We start from the raw sequence: 22282 nt of genomic DNA on the forward strand, positions 1-22282 counted from the left end.
CACTTGTGTTCTGTTGGATGTCTAGCGGGGAGTGGAGTCTGGGAGGCGTGTCCCGGTTTCAGAGTTGTCGCCAGCAGCTAGGAGGAAAACGCCGCTGGAGAGCCGATCGCGGTTACGCCTGGTTGGGGATAGGGTCCGGGTGGCGAGGTGAGCTCCTGTGTTTCTGTGCATCTTTTCCGTAAATGTCTCATATGGAGCTGGCGTTGGACCCGGGTGACCACGACCTGCTAGGCTTCCTGCTAGAGGAAAGCGGTGGTTTGGGTGCGGCTCCCGACGAGGCCTTGGCGTCTCCGCCGGATTGGGAGCTGCCACTTTCTGAGGTGAGTTGGGGGGGGCTCTGAGTCGGGGAGGCGTGAGGCGGGTTGGTGGGCGAGGCGGGGGATGTCCCTGAGGCAGGGGGTGGTGATGGTCAAAGCCTGTTAATTTGAACCCTGTGCAGTCTCTGAGCGATTGGGACGTGGAGGATTTCCTGAGCTGCCTGCCGAGTCCCCCAGCATCGTTGAACGTTTTCAGCAGCTCTAACCCCAGTCTTGTCCAGCATGACCACACCTATTCCCTCTCACAAGAGCATGTCTCCATAGATCTAGGTAAGCCTGAAATAAGTGAAGTTCGGGAAAGGAGAGGACTCCGGGTCCTGACTATTTTCCCTTTTGCAGATAATGAGAGCTATGGAAAAGAGGGGGCTCAGATGACACCACTGCGTGTGGAGGAGCCGGCAGATCAGGTACTTGACTTGATTTACATGAGGGTTATTCCCTGCGCGGGTCGGGGCAGTATTACGCGTTACTTTCTGAAATCCCTTTGCAACTCTGCTGCCCACTTCTCCGGAACCGCAGGAGATTGCTAGGCTGATACTGACTGAGGAGGAGAAGAGGCTGTTGGAGAAGGAGGGGCTTACTTTGCCTGGGATGCTTCCGCTCACTAAGGTAAGTTTCCCATTGTAGGGACGGGGGTTGTGAGTTCCAAGTAGGCCAGTTCTGTAAATTTTGTATCAGTAACTTGAAAAAGAACTGAGGTGAGAGATTAGCACATTTGTGAATGGGAAGCTGGAGCATGTGGTTAGTATACTGCTTGCAAGGACAGATCCTGGTTTGTAGTGCTTGTATAAAATTTGGTGTTCTTTTTAACTAAGAATTCAAAATTATCAGGGTCATATTAGTAAAGAGATTTGGAAAGTACTGTACAAGCACGGAGCTCTGATACTTATATTTCACTGGTTTCATGCTAATTTACTTGTAGCTGAATAGTAAATTAAGTATTAGAGTTCATCAAGGCTGGATTAAGTAGTATAACAAGAATAAATGTAAAATTTGGAGTTTCAAGCAATGAGTGGAAGTTTCACATGCACAGTATTGTGATACTATGATGAAATCAATGTCCGTTAACGGGTTGACTGAATTTTAGTTTCTTAAAAATATAAGTTGAGGCAATTCCCTGGCAATCCAGTGGTTAGGACTCTGTGCTTTCACTGCTCAGGGTCAGGGTGCAGTCCCTGGTCTGGGAACTGGGATCCCACAAGCAGCGAGGCGTGGCCAAAAAAAAGTACAAGTTGAGTCAACAGTGTGATATGGCTACTAAGGAAGTGAATGGGGTTTAGAAGCTGTATCATCAGATTTAGTTGTTGTTGTTGTTTGGTCGCTAACTGCAACATGGTTGCAGTTCCATGGACTATGGCCCGCCAGGCTCCTCTGTCCATGGGATTTCCCAGACAAGAATACTGGAGTACGTTGCTATTTCCTTCTCCAGGGGATCATCCTGACCCAGGGATGGAACCTGTGTTTCCTGAGTTGCCTGCATTGTCGGCAGATTCTTTACTGATGAGGCACTGGGGAAGCCCAGTTGTATCATCAGATACCAGTTATCTAATAGTGTTGCCACTAGAAGGGCAGTAACCATCTTGTTTTCCTTTATATTGGCCAAAAAGCTTCTTAAGTTTTGAGCCTATTATCTTTGACAGATATTAAGAAGATGCAGTCCATCCTGAGAAGAGAGAAGATGATGAGTTAAAATTTTTACCCAGTTTTTTTTTTAAAAAAGAAATGTCAAGTGCTTTAAAATAGCTGAAGACCTTTGTTCTATTATGGCCCCAGAGATTAGGTGCTAGGTAAGTCCAACAGGTAGAAATAACAGCGGCAGATGTTGGCTCATGATAAGGAAGGGTTTTTTTTAAAATTATTATTTAATAAAATTGTTACAATGGTTTGGCTTGTGAGGACATTAACACCTGGTCCTCAGAAGCATTCAGACAGAAGCAAAGTGCCTATTGGTCAGGGAAATTGTAAAAGGAATTTCTGCTTTGAGAAGATTGAACTTGGTTGCCTTCAAACTCTTTGGTCTAATGTTCCTCTGATGGGATCCCTTTTCCTGTATTCTCCCAGATGGAGGAACAAGTTCTGAAACGAGTGCGGAGGAAGATTCGAAACAAAAAGTCTGCTCAAGAGAGCCGCAGGAAGAAGAAGGTGTATGTGGGGGGTTTAGAAAGCAGGTATGAAAGGGAGCTGGACTCGGGGATGGGAGAAACAGGTAATTGGAAGTGTGAGGTTTTTGAAGGGGAGGATACAGGCCATGTCCGCACATCCCTATTATTCCTCCAGGGTCCTGAAATACACAGCCCAGAATCTGGAGCTACAGAACAAAGTACAGCTCCTGGAGGAACAGAATCTGTAAGCAACTCTTCCACATCAGGCTTTTCTCATCCCTCCCACTGAATACTGTCTCAGTCTTTCTCCTGCCCCATACTTGATTTCTCACGGGGCATCTCTCACGTATAAGGTCTGATGCTTGGTCTTTAGTGGGTCTCTGATTCCATGAAGCTCACAGTAATGGGGAATAAATTCACAAGTATCAGGAAGGAAGAGAGGGAGTAAGACCTCATGTGGCAGATGGCATTTGATAGTAGATACGATTCTGGGATGGGGGTGGGGAGCATTCTGGGCAGAGAGGACACAGCCTAGTCCAGTCTGGCTGGAACCCTAACATAGGTGAGTTGGGCCAGAAGATAGAGAATATAATCCCTGGTGAGGATTGTGTACAGAGCTGATCAAGTAGTGGAGAACCACTGAAGGGGTTTGCAAAAGGAGTTAAAGTCAGGGCAGAAACGTGTGTTTGTGTTAATGAGGTCTGACATTTTGTTCACAGAAGAGATCACTTGCAAAAAGTAAGAGAGGATCTAGTGCACACATGGAGGGGATGGCCTTAACAGGAGGGTTTTGTTGTATGGCAAGGTGCCAGGTTGGGGTGCTCACTGTCCCCTCTTCTAGGTCCCTTTTGGATCAGCTGAGGAAACTTCAGGCCATGGTGATTCAGACAGCAAATAAAGCCAGCAGCGGCAGCACCTGTGTCTTGGTGAGGATGGTGATGGAAGGAGATATTCTTTTCTCAGGTGGCAGGGAGAGTGGTGCAATGCAAGAACCCTTCTTCATCTCTTTTCTCCTGTGCTCCAGGTTCTACTGTTTTCCTTCTGTCTCCTCCTCGTACCTGCTATGTACTCCTCGGACACAAGGGGGAGCCTGCCAGCTGAGCACAGAGGTGAGAGTGCTTTGAGGATACCACTTAGAAAGGGGTAGGGGAGAACCCCAGCCTGCCCCTGAACAGGCTTTGTCTCCTCAGTGTTGTCCCGTCAGCTTCGTGCCCTCCCCAGCGAGGACCCCCCGCAACTGGAGCCACCTGCCCTGCAGTCAGAGGTACCAAAGGACAGCTTGGACCATGAGATCCAGGCTCCTAGCAACTCTTGCTGCCTCTTCCATCTCATGCCTCAGGCTCCTAGAGCAGAGCCTCCGCTGCAATTGCCACTGCCTGATGGTTTCTCAGAGTGCTCCTGCCCAGATTCCATATCTCCCCTGCATGCAAATCTCACAAGAGAGGAAGGATGGCTCCCTACTCCCAGCCCCACATCTGTTATCTTGCAGGGCAGATACTCAGGCTAGATGGGAGGATGTGGGGGGCCTCTGTCAGAGTCTGGTGCCCCCTAGTCTGTGTTCAGAGGAAAGGGAATGGGAGAGGGCTAGCCTCAGGTCCTGTGCCCTGTCAGGAAGCCTGAGGACTCAAACACACCACACTTACTGGTTTTCTGGGTCTTTTATTTGAACATGTGTATGTCTGTCACCCCATGAAAGGGCCTAGGAGAATAAGATGACCTCCCTGAACACTTCATGCAGTGAGGGGATGGGGTGAGGAAAGAAATAAATAAGTGATTCTGATGCATGGTTCACCCTCAACCCCTCTTTACTGGCGCGGTGGGTAGGTAGAAGGGAGGGCATGATTGTCCTGGTGGCTCAGGGTTGCAGGAGACTGGGGGTAGGGGTGGTGGCAGAGGAAAGGTCAGGCTAAAGGCTAGGCTGTTAGCGCCTCCTTCCACAGTTCACACGGCTCACTCTGGGCCTGGGTTTGCCATGGCTTCCTTTGGTCCATGTTTGGGCCTGGTGCATAGTGCTGTGCCCCGTTTGGATATTGGCTCAGAGGCCTTTTTATGTTGCTGCTGCTGCTGCAGGGCCAGCTGCATGGCCCAGATGCTCAGCGGCCGCATGTAGGCCAGTGAGCGGAACACCCGCCGCTGGCAGTACGCCTCAGGGGTCTGGAAGGCCAGGCCCAGGCGCTCCCACACAGTACGATAGCAGCCTTCAGCTGTCCGGAAGCCCTCCCAAGTCAGGCCCTGTGAGGGAGAGAGGGAAGTCATTACTTGGCAACCCTTGAATAGCTATTTCAGCTGGACAGATGGAGATAATAGGGTCTCTGCCCCCAGGGAGTTCCTGGTTAGTGGGGGAGATAAATTTGGCTCATAGGCAGAAGCCTGAAGACAGGCAATAGAATGCATGCCAAGGAAGTGGGGAGGCTCTCTGAATGGATAAGATGGCATTGAATTAGGTTATCAGAAGTCTGATAGCCAAGGTACAGATGGCAGAGAGCCGGGGAAGGGAGTGAGTTACCTCTTGGATCATGGTGGCTGCCAGCCCGTAGACCACGCCCACCCAGACTTCATCAGACTGGACACTGGATGTGTCAGGAACACCATGGGGCTGCATGCCATTCACAGCCCCCATGACCCCTCCTGCAAAGGCCTGGACATTGAACTCGAAGATCGTTTGGAGAGCACGGACCACCTGTTGGGTAGGAAACACCTAGAGGGACAGGGAAGAAACACGGTCTTTTATACTTGCTTCCCACCCCCAGGAAAAACCCTTACCTTTCTCTAGGATTTCTCCTCCTAGTCTCTCACCTCACTGTCTCCTTCTCCAAGGCCACTGGCCCTTAGGAACCACTGGCCAGCACACTGGTCAGACATGATGCTATAGGACTGAGGCTGAGAGCTGCAGTCGTAGTTGTAATAGCGGCCTGGAGAGGGAGGACAAAGTAAGTCTCCTGCCTCCCAGAGCTGCCTTGAGATTCTTTAGGATCCCCCACTCACCATTCCACAGCAGCCGATCATAGGCTTCCTGGCCCCGGCTAAGGATGGAAGAAAACTTATTCTGGGCCTCCTGTGCTCCACACAGAGCAGCCATCTGGACCATCACAGCCACGGCCGCCAGCCACAGTCCTCCGCAGTAAGCACTGATGAGGGACATGGGTTGGGGGAATCAGCCTGGCAGCTCCAGGCACTCTCATACAGTATAATAGGCACACTGAGCCCATAATCCCTTGATGCCCAGTTCCCCACCTCAGGCCCTGGAAATCCCTACCCCCTAACCTGGGGCCTGTGGTGACCCATCCATCATAGGTTTGGTCTGCATAGCCTCCATTCTCGATGAGTCCATCGTGGTCCTTGTCAAACTTCATTTCAGACTCCATCACGGCCTAGAGAGGGATCAAGATACTGAAGACCGAGATACTAAGAAAAGACAACAGTAGCCATCTGGGCTTTCCCCAGACGCCCAGAAACATGCCCCTGGTACACAGACCACTGCACATGTGTCCCTTACCAGACACACAGGCCACATGTCCCTCAAGAAACACTGGTCACCCGTCAGGTAGTAGTCCCGATAAACCTGCAGCACAAACTTCAGGTTCAGGTCCTTCCAGTCTCCAGTATCGTGGATCTCATACGCATTGACCCGGAGCCATGGCTCGTCATCTGGGGAGGGGAGGAAATCTGGTCACCTGCACTGCGGGCTCGGGTGGAGGGCACAGAAACTGAGGAAGGGAAGCGCCCTTGTGGTGGAGGGACTTGTACCTGGGTCCCCAACATCATGGGGGATGACGTTCCTCCTTTTCACAGGTGCTGTTACCCCACTCATCAGGAACCGTCGCTGTGTCAGGTCCTCCCTGAGAGTGGCCAGAGCTGGGGGAGCAGATACACAAGGTGGGGTGCGGGGCAGGGAATGGGTAGGCTTGGGGTGGGGCACAGAACTGTGTGTGTGACTCGAGGGGAACCAGTGAACAGGATCCACATATGTCTGAGTGGAAGAGACATCAGGGACCACCAAGGTTCAGGGCTGTGAGGAACTGAGAAGCAGAAGGGGCATAAAAGGGACCCTCACCCATGTCATACTGCAGGCTGAGCTCAAGCTTGGGCCAGAGCATGATGAGGGCGAAGGAAGCATAAAAGTGGACATCGTATGTGTTGTACATGCGGTATTCCTGGCCTGGAGAAATGAAGGAGATAACACGCTGCCAGAATTCCTGCTGCTGCTTCATACTGCCCTGCCTAGCTGCACCTCTATAATTGGGGTGTAGGGCACCATCACACTCCATGTTCTAGCCAGTACCCTGGGATAGGCAAAACCCATCCTCCTGCCGTGGGGCAGGGCACTAATTGGCCTCATGGACACGCACCACATCCCTCAGCAGCCCGTACCTTCAAGGTAGGCAAACCGGCCGTACTCCTGCAGGAGGGGGCGGAGCTGACCCATGCCACCCACCAGCTCCTCTGGCAGGGAGTCTTCAGAAACTTCCAGCCATACTGTGCCTCCATCAGCCAGGAAGTAGAGTTCATTGAACAGTGCAGATTTGTACCAGGCAGGCAAGGATCTGGGGAGGCAGGAGGAGGGAATGGTCTCATGAGGGTGGCACTTCTAGGAAAGGAAGGATTCTGGGGTTTAGTGGAGTAGGGGTCCCAAGTGAATCCCAGCTCTGTTGACTTTGGTGGTGGAGAGTGAATCAAGGGGTCTTAGTGAAAGTGTGAGGGCCTGGGAGAAAGGCGAGAGACGGGCTCCACTGGCACCTGTCCTCCAATACCGGGCTCTGCCAAGCCGAGATCTTCTCTTCCCAGTCGGCATAGTGGCTGAGGGCATAGTGGCTGAGGGCGGGTGCTGCATCACCATCTGGGCCAAAGAACCTCGTATACCGCCTGGGTGGACAGAAGGGGAGGGATGAGAACGTGGACTCCGCTCAGAGCCCCAGCTCCATGATCCATGCACACTCTCATTCCCGTCACCTGTAATAGACCTGGCCCTTCGCTCCAAACATGATTCTGGGCATGTCCCAAGCCAGTGAGAACTCTAAGCGGTGCCGGCCTCGCGGTGGCAGCTTGCCCGAAACACACACAGCCCCAGCGATGCCCACTCCTTTCTGCGAAGGGAGGCTTTTTCCTGAGAGAAGCACAAAATGAGTGAGTACCCACTTTGGCCATAGGGATCCCTGACATAGGAAGAAGGCCTGTCGTTACCAGGCCTCCCAGCCCTGGTCTGAAGACAGGGACATCCTCTCTTCCCTCCCCCTCCCCATGAGACCCCCCATTACCAGCGAGGGAGTCCAGCTGTCCATCCAGAAGTAGATCCTGCCACACCTGCTGCCCGGCGCTGTCAGGGTCAAAGGCTGTAAGGTGGGTTACCGTTGTGTCTGCCTGTTAAGGGGTCAAAGACTTTGTGAGGAGAAACTCCATAGGTGCGTGGCTCCTGACTAACTCCCTTCTACATCTTCCCGCCTCCAAGTTCCACGGGTTAGAGGGCTATGGTAAGGGCGGAACTCAGGAGCTGAGGAAGTGAAGAGACCAGTGGTATGGGATTGGGCTCAGGGGCGAGGCTGAGAGCAGGGCTTCAGGGCAATGCTATAGGGCAGGCTCCTCCGTACCGAGAGACGCGCAGCCACAGCCATGGTGTAGGGATTCGGGGGGGTTGGATGATGCAGCAGCAGCCCCTGGACAGTCTCCCCATCACGCTCCAGACAGAAGGGCTCATTCCACAACCCCCCGGAGGCGTCATCTTCACCACCGAGTCCATTCCGCATGGAGAACATGATGGACACTTCCAGGGCTTCATCCCCTTCATTTTCCACATCCCACACAAAGACTCCTACAGGCAGGCTGCTGTCCTGGGAGCAGAAGGTCAGACTCAGATGGTCCCTGTGTAGCCCTTCTGGCCCCACTTCCCAGGATCAGTCCTTGGCACCGAGGAGCTGACTCAGATACCCGCTAATTGTCTTCCACTTGAATCTCCCCATATTGTCTGGCAGGCTGTCTACTAGGAAACAGAAGACCAATTGGGTGGTGGTCCTAGGAATGCAGCGTGAAGCTCATGCCCCACCCCCTCTCTTGCACAGGTCACGACACTTCCAGGAAAGAGAGATCCTGGGGAAGGGAGAGCACAGAGGAAACCAAGGGGGAGTCTCACCTGGTAGTCATGGGGCAAGATGGGTGTGATCTGGCGGCAGGTGAGGGTGACGTTCTGGCCAGGAAGCTGATAGACAGTCCAGGCTCTGGGATAGAGGGCATGGTAGAATGCAAAGTACCCACACAGACCCCAGTTCCAGCTGCGCAGGACACTCGGGCGCTCCACTGACAGGACTTGCTGGTACACCGTCTGTCCTCTGCGGCGCAAACACACTGTGAACTAAACCAAGAAGGTATGTGGGCTGGAATGGGGTAACAGGTATCTCAAACGAGACTCCTCTCCTCAGAGTAGCTCCTTCCCTGCCAGACCCTGCAGTAGTGACCCAAGCCCCACAGCTTCACTTATCTCCCCCAGGCCTTCCCCCTACACTCAATGAATCACTGCAAATCGTGCCTTCTCCATCTTTCTCCCTGCTTGCTCTCCCTTCTCACTGCTCTGGTCTTAACTGCCCTAAGACAGGCCTGCACCATCTCTGCCCCACCCCATCTGGATTTTGGACTGATCATTCTTACAGAGAACTCAAGATATGTTAGTCTGTGTTTATAATGTTTCAGTGACTCTCTCAGGCTAAAATCTAAAATCACCTACCTGGCTTTCAAAGCTTCATTCTTGAGGTGGCCTCTCCCCGCCCATCAGATTCATTACTTGTTCAAGCCCTTATATTCTGGTAGTATCAAATACTGTTCCTTGAGCACAATACATTTCCTTCTCCAAGCTTTTGCTTGTGTTCATTCTCCATTTGGTAAAACCCCTCATGCTTAAAGGCCTAGATCAAATGCCATCTCTCCCCTCAAGCAGTGAGCCATTCTCCTGTGTGTCCCCCTACCCGTCTAGTCCAGCATGTGATAATGTGTTTACATTCTGACTCCCTGACTGCTCTGGAGGGTACGGGCTGTGAGGAGTTAATATCTCCTCCCTCAGTTCAAAGTACACCTAATATCTTTAATGTATACATCAAATAATTTTTTATGTTGTTGGAATAGTAGGTAATGGTTAACATTACAAGCTCGTAACCACAGAGAAAACTGGTTCTGTATCCCAGTGCTTCCATTTACCAACCATGTGACCTTGGGCATGCTACTTAGTTGCCTCATGTGTAAAACAGGCATAATAATGGTACTTCCCTTATAGGACTGTCTTTACATATTAAATATTATACAAAAAAAGAGTTATGATTCTGGAAGGCATTCGCCTCAGGATACCTCAGAGATGAGGCAGAGAGGAAGCCTGGGGCCTTGGGCGGGGCTGGTGAACCTGAACTAGGAAGGGCAGTGTCATTAATAGGATTCAAGGTCTGCTAGTCATTTCTCCTTTGAAGATGAGCTGGAGGCCTCCCTCAGACAGGAAATAGGAACCTGGTGGACAACTCAACATGGGAGGGCACTAGAGAGAGATGATGAAAGGTAGCCCACATGCCTCTGGCAGTCAAAGGCCTAGCAGTGACGAAGTGGCTGACGGCTGGCAAATCACGGCAAGCAGTGGGTGCTCTGTGCATTCATCTGTTTTCCTGTGCATTTGCAGACTTTTGGTTTGTTTTCCCTTCTGATCTTTCAAGCAGGTTAAATGATCCCGGAATTGTCTGACTGTCTGTGGCTGGGGACAGGCTCAACCAGTGGAGCTGGGATGGCAAGGCAGGTAGGAGGCATTTACTAGAGAAATAAAGGGCACGGGGGTACCTTTTCTTTTTCAAGGAACATGAACTCTCAGTGTCTCATTGCTACAGTACACCCCAGCACAGGGCTTGGCACACAGAAAGCATCCTGAAAATACTAGATGGAAACATGTACATCTCTAATCGCCACATCCTACCCTAGCCAAGAGACCCTTCCTGCCTGGGAAGTATTGTCCGGGACCTCTGCTCTACTTCCTGCCTCTTACTTGGTTAGCCATGACTGTCTGGTGCTGGTACATTCCAGGATTAAGCTGCCAACGACAGAACTGGCCTCTCCAGCCTCTGGTGATAGTGCCTCCCCCAATGCCACCCAAGGGACAACCTAGAGAAAGAATCAAGATGTTAGAGAGGCATGGGAGATGAAAAAGAGCCCATTTCTCACTTTCTAGACAATAGAGGTGGGTTCCCCTAAACCTGGGGTGGGGGGTCAGGGGAGAATATCAAATTCACACGTTGTGCACTTTAAACTTATACAGTGTTCTATGTTAGTTCTATCTCAATAAAGCTGGGGTGGGAGGAAACCCTAGGGAATGGGTCAGTGCAATTTAAAGAAGCTGAAGGTTTCTTTGCCTAGCTCCAAGTGGGCCTGGACACTGCCCTCTCTGACTGGGCAGGGCTGGAGTGAGGCTCACCATAGATCTGTCTCAGGGGCACAGAGTTGATGAGGTCGATAAAAGGTTTCTTCTTTTCCACCTGGGTCTTCCGGTACCACCACTGTAAGTACCTGAGGAGCAAGGGGCGCTGTGGGTCAGGGCACAGGGCTGCACTCACCTCTCTCTCTTTGGACACCCAGCCGTGGCTTCCCATGTTTAAGTATTCCAAGGACCCATTGCCTTCACCTCCAAACTTCTCCTCTCGACTTCTCTGTAGTTCAAGGTCCTCTCATCTTCCCAGTCACCCCCAGTCATGGCATGGGACTATCTTGGTTTCTCCTCTCTACTCTCCTTAGAAGGAACTCTCTGATCTTTCCTCACTTCTAACTCCACCACTGGTTTAATTTATTCCAGGAGCTTCCATCTGAGGTGCTGAAAGGGCCAGTTAGTTTCCTGACTTATAATCACTCCCACCCCATAAACAGGCATAGGCTGCTGCAATAACTTTCTCCTTTTTAAAAATGATTTTTCTTCTGATTATGAAAGGTGAAAATCTGGAGAATGCACTAGGTGGAAGGTGAAAAAAATCCTGCCCATATACATTTTGGGCCATTCTCTTTTAAGTCTTTTTCTTTCCTTTTTCTGTCTCTCTTTTTCAGTTCAGCATTTAAACTGTAAGATTTCTAATTTGTTCTCTTATTATATCCCAGAAAAGCCTTCTAAAAACCCCGGGTTCAAGGCTTTGACATCTATCTCAGCCTATTGTGTGTGTGTGTGTGTGTGTGTGTGTTAGTCACTCAGTTGTGTCTGACTCTTTGTGACCCCACAGACTGTAGCTCTTCAGGCACTCTGTCGATGGGATTCTCAAGGCAAGAATAGTGGAATGGGTTGCCATTTCCTTCTCCAAGGGATCTTCCCACCCAGGGATTGAATCCAGATCTCCTGCATTGCAGGCAGATCCTTTACCATCTGAGCCACCAGGAAAGCCCCAGCCTATCTTACTTCCTACAGTTTCCATTCAGAGTGAGTCCTCACTAAGCAACCCCTTCCTGCCGGGACTCTCTCCCAATTCCACTCTCCTCCCTCACTAGTTCTTTTCTCCCATTATTCAAGCACACTGCTTATAACCCTGTAATGGGATAAGTAACCCTGCTGAATCCATAGGGATACTCTTGCCCTTCCTACCTCAAGGGATGGTTGGAAGGGCACAATAGATGCCCTTCTATTGGCACATTTGTGCCCTTCTAAGGTCACAAATGACACAATAGATAGGAAAGCTACAAAGTGGAATATCTGTGTCACATATCATCATTACTTGTACGTACACTATCTCAGCTCCCCACCAGACACTGTCCTGTTACTTTAGTGTTCCTCATGTGAGTCTGACATACTTTTCAGTTCCCTGGGGAAAGGGACAGCGACAAAGACTTGTTGCTTATTACCCACAGCTTCAAGCACAGGGCAGGGCACCTGGTCTGCAGTCAACAAATATTTGCTGGATTTATAAAGAACATATGTACAAACAGTGGAACATAAGAAAAATGAACAGGGACAGAAGCAAGTGGAGGAGAAATATGATTAAAGATCAGGGAGGGTACCTTCTGGGAGTGAGGGGAGACGGAGGGAAGATGAACATTGGGAAAGTGGGAAGGCAGCTCTTCTTTGCCAGCTTAGAGGAAACTGGACTTTGAAACTGGTGGCCAGAAAGGATTGCCAAAGGGAGGGAGGGCACAGCTCCGATTAGGGCAGTGAGGAAGAAATGCAAGATGTGAAGATAGCAGAACAAAGGAGTGTCGAGCACAGAACAAGCACTCAGTACACATTTACTGAATGGATGGATTCGGGCTGAAAGGGAGAGCAACCAAAACTGAGTTCTTACCATTCTGAGGCCAAGAGAACTCTGTCTTACTGGGGCTCCTGATCAGTGTGCCCCCAGTTCAGCTCCCTCTTAGGGCCTACGTTTCTCTCACACCATTGAGCAGCTGGCTATTCCTGATCGATTTGTCCTTTTCCATGATTTCAACCTCAATCATTCAGAATTCTTGTCTCACCCCTGCATTCTCCTCAGGGCAGAACCTCATCTCAAAACCCTGTCCTGGGATGAGGAGCTGGGTCCAGGGGCTGAGGACAGCTTCAGGCATCTGTGATGCAGCTTATACTTTGGGATGGAGGGCCTAAGATGCCTACGGACAGGTTCTTGACCTCAGTGTTCCCACCACATGCACCCCAAGGTGCTTCTCTCAGTACCCTGGCCCCAGATCCTGTTTTGACCCAAAGCCTTTTAGGGTCAAAACTAGCCGAGTCAGTTTCAGAAGCAGCCTGGAGGAATTACCGTGCTCTGGTACAGGCCACCCAGAGGAACTGTCAAAGGAGTCAGACACCCAGTCAGCAACAAGCCCTCCCCACTGCCGAGGGCTTGGGTTAGGTCCATGGGCTCTCCACCCCAGCCCCACAGCACTGACCACAGAAGAGAAGGAGCCTCTACTTAAGAGGCTGTCAAAGCTAGGTTTCCCATACTTGAAGCCTCCCTCCGCAGTTCTGTGTTTACTGTGGCAACTGACTCAGGATGACCTCAGGGTGATGCTTTCTGTCCTCAGAGGCACCTGTCCCTGTTACTGGGTCTTGGTCCCAACACTCAGTGAGGATCCGGAGCAGTCCTACAGCCCAGGATAAGCTCTCAGCCTGTCTGCAACCCCTTGCTGGGGCGGGGGACCAGGAAATGCTCTGGAAGATTATAACTAATCTCTAGGAACACCTAAGGCAGGGCCATTCTGGTCAAAGGTCTTCTTTGCTTTTTATATCAGGGGCCATCTATTCCAGAATAGAGTGAATATTACCTTTTACCACCCTCTTCTTAGGGTTGAGAGCAGGCAGGCTCTCAACCACTCCCTGAAGCCAGAGTTTGAGACAGAATCCAAAGGGTGTTGGGACTGTTAAATGCTGTGCCTAAGTGAGGTTCAATGAATACTCCAGTTGCTTAGGGGAATCTGGAGTTGAGAACCCTCCCCTCCCAGAAGAGGACATTGTATCAGTACTGAAACTGCCAGAGTATCTTTACTACCTTGTCACAAAGTATAACTAGTCACAAAGTATAACTAATCCCAAAGGGCAGTCTTCAGAGAAGAGAAAGCAACTGAGAGGGAGCCTAGATGTGTAAGGCTTACTACAAGGCTCAAATGCCCTTTCTTGCTAAAAAGACAAGTCACTGGAAGTAAGTGGGTTGCAGAGAGACTTGACCTGGTCTCACCCTCCAAAACCATGGGCTTAGATGATGTTGGGAATAGGGGCCGCCTGACCAGGACAAGACACCCTCCTGCTCCCTCACCCTTTCCTGCCTCTGCTGGAACAAAGTGAGGCACAAGGTCCCCTAGGCAATGGGATCGACTCACCTCAAGCCCATGCCCAAGTGCTTTATCAGGTTGCTCAGCGAGATGTCGTTGGCATTAAAGGGTTTCCTCTTCTCTGCAAACTCGTGAGCCAGGCAGATGCGCCAGCCAAAGGGAGGCACCTGGTAGCCCTTAGCTTTCCCCTCGTAGGAAGCCATCAGCTGCCCGGAGTCCTCCGGACTGCTGTAACCCTGTTCATGCTGGGGTTGACTGTCTTCAGGGATCGGACAGTCTGTAACCTGCACAGCCTCCGTGCCATTTTCAGGGCAAGAAGCCTGTGGATCCCCTTTGGCACAGCTGGTCTGCTCCGAGGCTGGGACTCCGGTTCCCATATTCCCTGGATCCTGGGTCTCCAGGACCTCGGTGGTTTCAGTTCCCGAGCTTTCTGGTACCAAGTATCTGGCCAGCCAAGCCCAGATGCGGGCGTGGATGGTTGTTAGGTGTTGTCTCGGAGAGCCGGCCACTGGGGAAAGCTGGGGCGAGCTGGTGTCTCCGTGCAACCAGGTGGCTGATGCTGCTGCAGCGGCGGCGACAGCAATAAAGCCGCCACGGTCTCACCCTCGGTTGTCTCTCTGGGTCCTGGGCGGGAAGGATCGGGTCTCGACGTCATTGGGCCGCGGTGATTAGTTGGCCCGGCCAAAGGGCGACTGGGCCCGCGGAGAGGGGAGGAGCCCCCAGGGCCGGCCCTCCAGGCACCGCCCCCGGGACCGGCCTGGGAGCTCGCCGCAGCCCAGGCACCGTCCCCGGGCCGCGGCACCAGGCCCCCCAGCGGTGGGCGCCGGGTCCCGCCGGCCGGCGTCCGGGGCGGCGCCCGCGCCCGGGTACCAGCCCGTGGGAAGGTGACCCAGGGCGGCCGGCCCACCCGAGCCCCTTCCGGCCTAGCCGGCCCGGCGCTTCCGGTCGGAAGGGACTCGGAGGGAAGTCCCGCCTCTGCCGCGGCCGCAGCCACGCACTTGGCCCGGGCCCGGAGGGGCGGCCGGCCGAGGCCTTCGAGGCGCCGGGTACCCTGTTTCGATCTGAGGGGTATCCGGGCTTGGGCGCGAGGTGCCGGGCGGCCGGGGCCCCGGGCAGGGACGTGGAACTTCCAGAGAAGGGGTCGGGGCGGCCTGGGGGTCCCGGCGGGGAAGCAAGGGGATGACCTGGCGCCGATAGGGGCGGAGGGCTGGGACCCTAAGCGGCGCCGTCTCCCTCTGCAGTGCCCGGTCAGCTGCCGTCATACTTGCCTTCCGCCTTCCCGCACTCCAAACCTGGGCGCTTCCCTCTGACACCGTGGTACTGAACGCCCGTTTCCTCGGTCCTCACCCCCAGGCTCGCCCGAGACACCCTTCCCTGCCGTGGTGCTTACCTCTGATATCCCTCGTTTCCTTCTAGACCCGATCCCGGAGCTGCCATGATTGAAGTGGTAGCAGAGCTGAGCAGAGGTCCTGTGTTTCTGGCAGGGGAGGCCCTGGAGTGTGTGGTGACCGTCACCAACCCCCTGCCCCCCACGGCCACTTCTGCATCCAGGTGGGGACACTGGTAGCGCAGAAGGCGGCCCTTCTGGGAGGAAGCCTGGTATCTGTAGTGCTGAGCCAGAGCTCAGGTTGTCCTGTGGCTACATCACCACCACCTTGCCCATTGTGCTCTCATTGCAGGGAAGGGCTAGTTAACAGAAGGTGTGGGTGACATAACCCTTGGCGCACCTTTCCTCTCTCCTCCCCCTGCTACCTATGGTATATTCTCTTCGTATGGTGGTTTCTCTTTGGGGTTCTGGATTCTCTGATCTGGACGACAGCCACCTCTCTGTGTTGGGCTTCTCAGTGTGGTAGGGAGTTTGGGAGAGCATTTGTGAGGTCAGGAAGTCTCCCCCTGATGCCTTCTTTTCCTCCTCCCATAGTGAGGCTCTGGCCTGGGCCAGTGCCCAAATCCACTGCCAGTTCCACGCCAGTGAGAGTCGAGTGGCACTGCCTCCCCCCGATTCCAGTCAGCCAGATGTCCAGCCTGAGAGCCAGACTGTCTTTCTCCCACATCGAGGTTAGAGATGGGGCTTTTGCCTTCAGAGGGGGATGGAATCATTGTTACCCAAGGGTGAAGTTGTCAAATTGTTCCAGTGGGTCATTACAGTCGCTGTCCTATCGGGGATGTGGTAGAGTGTAATTATTGCTATGGGGGGCATAAAGTTGTTCCTATCTCACCTTGAGGAAAGAGAAGTGGCTTAGTTTGGGTTGCTCTGTGTTGGCAGTGCTTACTGCCCCCACTTGCTGTGCTAGCCTTCTCCAGCGCTAGACAATGGGGTTATTAAGTTGCAGTTTCCTATTTTTTAGGTGAGAGGGGTCAGTGTATCCTTTCCACTCCACCAAAAATCCTCTTCTGTGACCTGAGGCTAGACCCTGGAGAGTCCAAATCATGTGAGTTACTGCCCCCTGGCCCCTGGATTGCCTTCTGCGGCTCCTGGAGGGAGGACTTCTCTGGCTACTTACGGCTGCCCTGACTGCTGCTTCCCAACCAGACTCCTACAGCGAAGTGCTGCCTGTAGAGGGACCACCCTCATTTCGGGGTCAGTCAGTCAAGTATGTCTACAAACTGACCATTGGCTGCCAGCGTGTCAACTCACCCATCACTTTACTGAGGGTCCCTCTGAGGGTTCTTGTGCTCACTGGTAAGCAAGGGTTCCTGGAGGGAGGGGCTGGGGAAGAGCCTCACCAAAACAGTAATGCTCTTTAGAGATCTAGTTTGTGAAAGGGGCTGGAGGGAAGCTTCCTGATCTTAGTCAAGGTGTGAGGGAGTTGGGGAGAGAAAATCCTAGAGCGCAGGTGAGATGCCTACCCCTCAGTTATGGCGCCCTGTACCTCCAACCCTGATGGCTGGTGTCTAAAACCCTAACCACTGCTCTTCTCTCCCACCACCTCTCCACTCACTCTCTCTCTAGGCCTTCAAGATGTCCGGTTTCCCCAGGATGAGGCTGTAGCCCCATCCAGTCCATTCCTGGAGGAGGACGAAGGTGGGAAGAAGGATTCGTGGCTCACCGAGCTGGCTGGGGAGCGCCTCATGGCTGCCACATCCTGCCGCAGCCTCCGTGAGGATCCTTCCAGAATTGCCCCGCCCCTTCCTCCCCTGTAGTACTGCTGTCTCAAAGCCAGACTCTCCTAACCGCCATATTCTTCTGAGGACCCACAGATAGTTCATGATTATAAAGGAAGGCCGACTTTTTGGACTCCCCAGTATGGACCCCAGGCTTACAGTGTCCCTCTCTCCCCAGATCTGTACAACATCAGTGATGGCCGAGGAAAAGTTGGGACATTTGGCATCTTCAAATCTGTATACAGACTTGGCGAGGACGTAGTGGGGACCTTAAACTTAGGGGAAGGAACTGTAGCTTGTTTGCAGGTGAGAGAAGAGCAGGAACTTTGGGGGAACTGGGCCTGAAGGGTTAGGGTGGAAGGAGAGGGCCTGCAGAAAGACAGGTGGCATGGAGAAGTGGGCGTCACCCAGGGCCCTCTGGTAAAACAGTGTGAGGTTGGACTGCCCTCTTGCCCAGAGTCAGCGCGTCCCTGTGCCTGCCTGTACACCCTTGTCTTCTTGATCGCAGTTCTCAGTGAGCTTACAGACAGAGGAGCGTGTGCAGCCTGAGTACCAGCGGCGCCGTGGGGCAGGAGGTGCCCCCTCGGTGTCCCACATCACTCATGCCCGGCACCAGGAGTCCTGCCTACACACGACCAGAACCAGCTTCTCTCTCCCCATCCCTCTCAGCTCCACCCCAGGCTTCTGCACAGCCATTGGTGAGAACCTGACCATTGTTGGGGGCGAGGGGAGCCCAGGGTAAAATGCTGTGCTTTGGTACAGTATAATGGAACCTGGTTCCTAACACACGCCCAGATGTTTCCACATCAAACCTCTGACCCTTAACACTTCCTCAGACCTTCACCCTGTTTCTTGGGTGCACGGACCCCTAAATTCTTAATAGCTGCACAGATCTCCTCTCCCCCCTGCCCACTGGGACCCTGTGGTGCACTTATCTCTGATTCCGCAGAGCATTTGCTTCAAGCTGCCAAGTCCTGACTGTCCCGCACTTGGGTTCTTAGGTACTTGATGCTCTTGTCCTTATTGTCACGTTTCTAGTGACAACACACTAGATTTCTTCAGCAAAATCCTCGATCCTGGCTCCCTGCCCCATGACTTCCCTGCCCTTCCTGAATACAGGGTTCTGTTTTTGTTTTCTAATTTGCTAACCACATCCTGTCATTGGCTTTTACTCCTGGCCTCTAAATGCTTCTGTATTTATCTCCCCCCACCACAGTATCCTTGAAGTGGCGTTTGCATTTTGAGTTTGTCACCTCCCGAGAACCCGGTTTGGTGCTCCTACCTCCCATGGAGCAGCCTGAGCCCGCCACCTGGACGGGGCCTGAGCAAGTGCCCGTGGACACCTTCAGCTGGGACCTGCCCATCAAGGTGCTGCCTACAAGCCCTACCCTGGCCTCCTACGCGGCCCCCGGCCCCAGCACCAGCACTATAACCATCTGAAACTGGCCCACGAGGCACAACCTTCTTCAGGATCCTGAGAACTCAGCCCCTGGGCTCTAGTAGGGCCCATTGTTTCCTTCCACCTGGGGTCCAGTGGCACAGATAATGAGAGACAGGCTTTTGGCTGGAGCATTAACTTATTTATTCAGAATAAATCGGCAGCTGCTAGTGGTTTCCCTGGAAGTGGCAGCAGCAGTGGGCGGTCAGCAGAAGGGCAGTCAGTTGCGTTTAGCTGGAGTGGGGAGCAGGCGCCGCAGGCACAGGGGTGTTAGCTGAGCCCCACTCTGGGTCGGGCCCTCCCCCTTTGCAGGGCAGCCGAGGGTCAGATTTTTGCACGAGGGAGAACTGGCATGTTCCTGCCTCCTGGCGTACCTCACAGCCCGCAGGGAAGTCGATAGGATGCTGGGACCTGGGGAACCGAAGGACGGGGGCAGGGTCAAGACAGTGAAGGTCCACCTTTATCCCTGCCCCGCATCCCCTCCCCAGCGCTCTTCCCACGGCTCCCCAGTGCCCCCGACCCTGCAGTATTTCTCTTGCCTGCCATGTATGGATTTTTTTCATTTCATAGCAGGAATATTTTCCCTCCAGATCCACCTAACTCCCATCACTCTGTAGCCTGAAGCCTCTCACACCTTCTTGTTGGTACCGTCAGGTTCAGCCAGCCTCTTACTGCTACTCCGTGCATTCTCACATCAGAGCAATCTAGTCACACCCTGGCCATCTCTCAGTCCCTCACATCGGAGCCATTCTCTCTGGCCACCTTTGGTCACTCACGTATCACAGCAGCCCACACCGACCGGATGCAGACAGGTGCAGTGGAAGCAGTCCTTGCGGAGCCAAGACTCGCCCAGGGTGAAATATTTCCCCTCATAGTGGCAGGGGGCTGGGGAAGAACAGGAAATGTTAGAGCCAGAGCGGAGGAGTAAGGGCACGCTGCCCCTCCGTGTGGTCTCTCCTGTGTCCCAGCTCCAGGGAGTCTGGGTTTGCTGCCACGGGACCATCTCTGAAGCCTTGCTCCCAGTGCCCTCTGCACCCATCCTTCCTTACGCCTCACCCAGCTTTACCTTGAGCTTGGAAGTAGCACTTGCTGTGGACTCCTGGGTGCTGGAGGAGCAGAGATACCACCAAGTAGATGACCCCCCAGCCTCCCCACGTTCCCGTAGCCTGTCCCGCCCAGAGCATCCCTGGGGCCATTCCGGCAGCACAGCTCTTTTGGACCCTTCTTGGCTTCCGTTCAGGCTGCTCTGGCCTCGTCTCCTTGGCTCTTCTCTGTTCCTCTCCTTGAGCCTTAGCTTCTGTCTCTCTCCCCTGGGCGCCTGTCTTACACCATCTCCGTGCCCTCTGTTCTCACAGGCTTGGGGATGTTTATAAAGTGAGGACCCTGGCCCCCTGCTGAGTGGAGCTGGAAAAGCTGTAACTCTGTTTCCTGAGGTGAGGGCATGAAAACAAGAGGTCTAGCTTTAACAAGCTGTGAGAGCTGATTCATGCCCCCGCACAGCCAGGGGGAGGAGGGTGGCCGGGGAAGGGGCGCTGGACTGGGCACTTCCCCAGTAAGGAGGGGGCGGGGTGAGGGCCCTCAGGTGGTCCCCAGAACTCTCCCTGGCCTGGAGAGAAGGAAGCATTCCACCATCTCCCCCCACCCCGTAATACACACACACATACAAACACACACACACTCTCCAGGGGTGTGTACGCTGGGATCCCTGCCTGGACCGGAGGGAGGCATTTCCTGGGGATGGCTAATCCTGTGCCCCAGCCAAACCAAGGAGATGCAGTAGGGTGCGACGGCCAGAGGCTCCAGGAGAGCGAACAGGCACCTGGTGTGGAGAATGTTTCTCTCAGACCCTAGGGCAGGGTCTCCTTGCAGTGTCCCAGAGACATGGCTGCCCCTCAGAAGTTAGGGGTGGGGGGCTGGGGGCAGGTGTCTCTTTTTTTTTTACAGGCATCCCAGAGATAAGACTATTCATTGTTCATCACCCCAACCACAGCAAATAAAAGATCTTGCCATATCTGGGAATGGTTCTTTTCAAAGAGGAATATCTCTAAGTGCCCTCACAGTATGGGTCATTCTAGTTTTCATGAGAGGCCCCTCTTTTCTCCTGTATGGAATGAGGATTTAGAAACGTATCCTCTGACATCCTCTTTTGGATTTTCTGTAGGTTCTGGAGAACCTGAAGAGAGGTGATTAAGAGCATAGGTTGTAGAGTCAGACTCTGGATTTAGATCCTAATTCTACTAAAAAGCTATATGACACTGAGCAAGTTAGTTCACCTCTCTAAACCATGTCATGCTCCTAGCACTGTGCCTGGCACATAGCCCTCCAGAAAGAGTAAACTTCTGTGGTCGCTGCTAGACGTTCCATTCTTTGAATGATGCGGAAGAACCCTGTGTGCACGGCCCACGGCTTCTGTTGGAGCTGCTATAGACTTCTTTCACTTGCACACGTATGCTCCTTTCATCCTATCACTTCCTTCAAAAATTACCTCCAGGATGGTTTTGGTCCTCGTGTCCTTTTTGAGAACAGCGTTGCTGATAAGCCTCCTTTTCCTAGGTCAGAACCCTTACTTCTTCCCTGTTTAGACATATCCTTTTTCCATCCTTCTAGCTAACTTTGGGACTCCTGCTTTTTCTCATAAGGTTTCTGAACCATTTCTCCCCATCCTACCGTGAACTCTCAGGTTCTCCTTTCTGACGAGTCTAATGCTGGCCTTTGGTATTAATTGCGCCAGCCACACCGGATTTCTTTTGCTATTTCACACTCCGAAGACCCCTGTTCCAGCTATCACTCTCCTACCCACAGGGTCAATCACTTTGGCACTTATCTATTTTCCTTCTAAGTCTCCAGTTCCATTTACCCCTAGACTCCCACTCCCTGTAACCCAGTGGTTCCAACCCAACTACTTCTGGCTGACTTCTAGAGGACTGCCCTCCCTCTCACCTTGTCACCATTCAGAAACAGCTTCATCAGTCCTCCGAACTCCCTATCCTTTTCCAAGAAGACAGCTTACATGGCTGGAGATGAAGACTGTGCCGCACCTTCACCCTAGTCAGGTCTGATAGGCTTTCCATCTCAGAGGAGCAGCAAGAGGGAAAAAAAAAAACGGGAGCAGGGTGCCCTGATGTAGGCTGGCATGTGGGAGGCATGGCCTGGGAATTCTCTGGGCTGGAGCAGGTGGATTCAAAGGCTTGACCAACACAAGGGCCCAGAAATCCTGTCAGTGGCCAGTAGCTCTGCTGTTGCCTTTGTGGGGACACCAGCTGACACTCTTGATGCCTGAACCATAGGCTTGCTTTTGCTCCTGCAACCTGGAGCCAACCCTATGGGGGGCAGACACTAGTGAGAGAGTTAGAGAGCTTGAAGGGAGTGGTGGTCATGCTGTAGGCAGAGGGGACCCAGTGGGGATTGCTGTGTGTGAGGTCATGGGACAGAGGTGAGAGTTCCTGCCTGTAGTGAAGACGAGGTAGGCATACAGGGGAAGTAGTAGGGGGCTGCTTCTGCAGGACGTCTGGGGCGGAGACAGGAGCCCTCTCCAAGAAGTTGCGGGGTGGTGTGGCGGGGTGGTGTGGCGGGGTGGTGTTGGTTGAACC

At 53.0% G+C, this 22282-nt stretch overlaps 4 protein-coding genes across 15 annotated transcripts; 2 read left to right on the forward strand and 2 right to left on the reverse strand.

The window, feature by feature from the left end:
* Window positions 1–43: 43 nt before the first annotated feature.
* On the forward strand, window positions 44–4217 carry CREB3 (cAMP responsive element binding protein 3). 2 transcript variants are annotated; one of them, XM_055426999.2, is made up of 9 exons: window positions 44–320; window positions 440–587; window positions 657–724; window positions 837–926; window positions 2379–2485; window positions 2595–2663; window positions 3261–3345; window positions 3444–3528; window positions 3610–4217. In XM_055426999.2, exons 1-9 carry the CDS (start codon window positions 183–185, stop codon window positions 3924–3926), a joined length of 1107 nt encoding a protein of 368 aa, XP_055282974.1. In that variant the 5' UTR covers window positions 44–182; the 3' UTR covers window positions 3927–4217. The 2 variants fall into 2 exon arrangements, with proteins under 2 accessions (XP_055282974.1, XP_055282973.2); XM_055426998.2 differs by having other exon boundaries at window positions 440–724.
* GBA2 (glucosylceramidase beta 2) lies at window positions 4202–15024 on the reverse strand. 4 transcript variants are annotated; one of them, XM_055426994.2, is made up of 17 exons: window positions 14198–15024; window positions 10848–10939; window positions 10422–10537; window positions 8544–8762; window positions 8005–8244; window positions 7675–7777; window positions 7370–7523; window positions 7157–7282; window positions 6791–6963; window positions 6474–6578; window positions 6167–6274; window positions 5916–6067; window positions 5684–5790; window positions 5405–5547; window positions 5216–5331; window positions 4926–5117; window positions 4202–4651 (listed from the first exon to the last, which is right to left on the reverse strand). In XM_055426994.2, the coding sequence occupies exons 1-17, from the start codon at window positions 14524–14526 to the stop codon at window positions 4370–4372; spliced, it is 2757 nt and encodes a 918-aa protein (XP_055282969.1). In that variant the 5' UTR covers window positions 14527–15024; the 3' UTR covers window positions 4202–4369. The 4 variants fall into 4 exon arrangements, with proteins under 4 accessions (XP_055282969.1, XP_055282970.1, XP_055282971.1 ...); XM_055426995.2 differs by lacking the exon at window positions 6474–6578; XM_055426996.2 differs by lacking the exons at window positions 10422–10537; window positions 10848–10939 and having other exon boundaries at window positions 8005–8239.
* Window positions 8813–20703, forward strand: RGP1 (RGP1 partner of RAB6A GEF complex). Of its 8 annotated transcripts, none has more exons than XM_055427002.2 (10): window positions 15110–15195; window positions 15391–15466; window positions 15566–15700; window positions 16071–16207; window positions 16498–16581; window positions 16683–16832; window positions 17103–17249; window positions 17433–17560; window positions 17763–17952; window positions 18471–20703. In XM_055427002.2, the coding sequence occupies exons 3-10, from the start codon at window positions 15585–15587 to the stop codon at window positions 18692–18694; spliced, it is 1176 nt and encodes a 391-aa protein (XP_055282977.1). In that variant the 5' UTR covers window positions 15110–15195; window positions 15391–15466; window positions 15566–15584; the 3' UTR covers window positions 18695–20703. The 8 variants fall into 8 exon arrangements, with proteins under 8 accessions (XP_088694090.1, XP_055282978.1, XP_055282977.1 ...); XM_055427008.2 differs by having other exon boundaries at window positions 15124–15195; window positions 15391–15463; XM_055427005.2 differs by lacking the exon at window positions 15110–15195 and adding an exon at window positions 15199–15217.
* On the reverse strand, window positions 18923–19888 carry MSMP (microseminoprotein, prostate associated). The gene is made up of 3 exons (XM_055427023.2): window positions 19759–19888; window positions 19469–19577; window positions 18923–19103 (listed from the first exon to the last, which is right to left on the reverse strand). Exons 1-3 carry the CDS (start codon window positions 19886–19888, stop codon window positions 18923–18925), a joined length of 420 nt encoding a protein of 139 aa, XP_055282998.1.
* Window positions 20704–22282: the final 1579 nt, after the last annotated feature.

Source organism: Moschus berezovskii, chromosome 7, assembly GCF_049115385.1.
Source record: "Moschus berezovskii isolate FMDL1 chromosome 7, NW_MosBer_1.0, whole genome shotgun sequence".
Lineage (NCBI taxonomy): Eukaryota > Metazoa > Chordata > Mammalia > Artiodactyla > Moschidae > Moschus > Moschus berezovskii.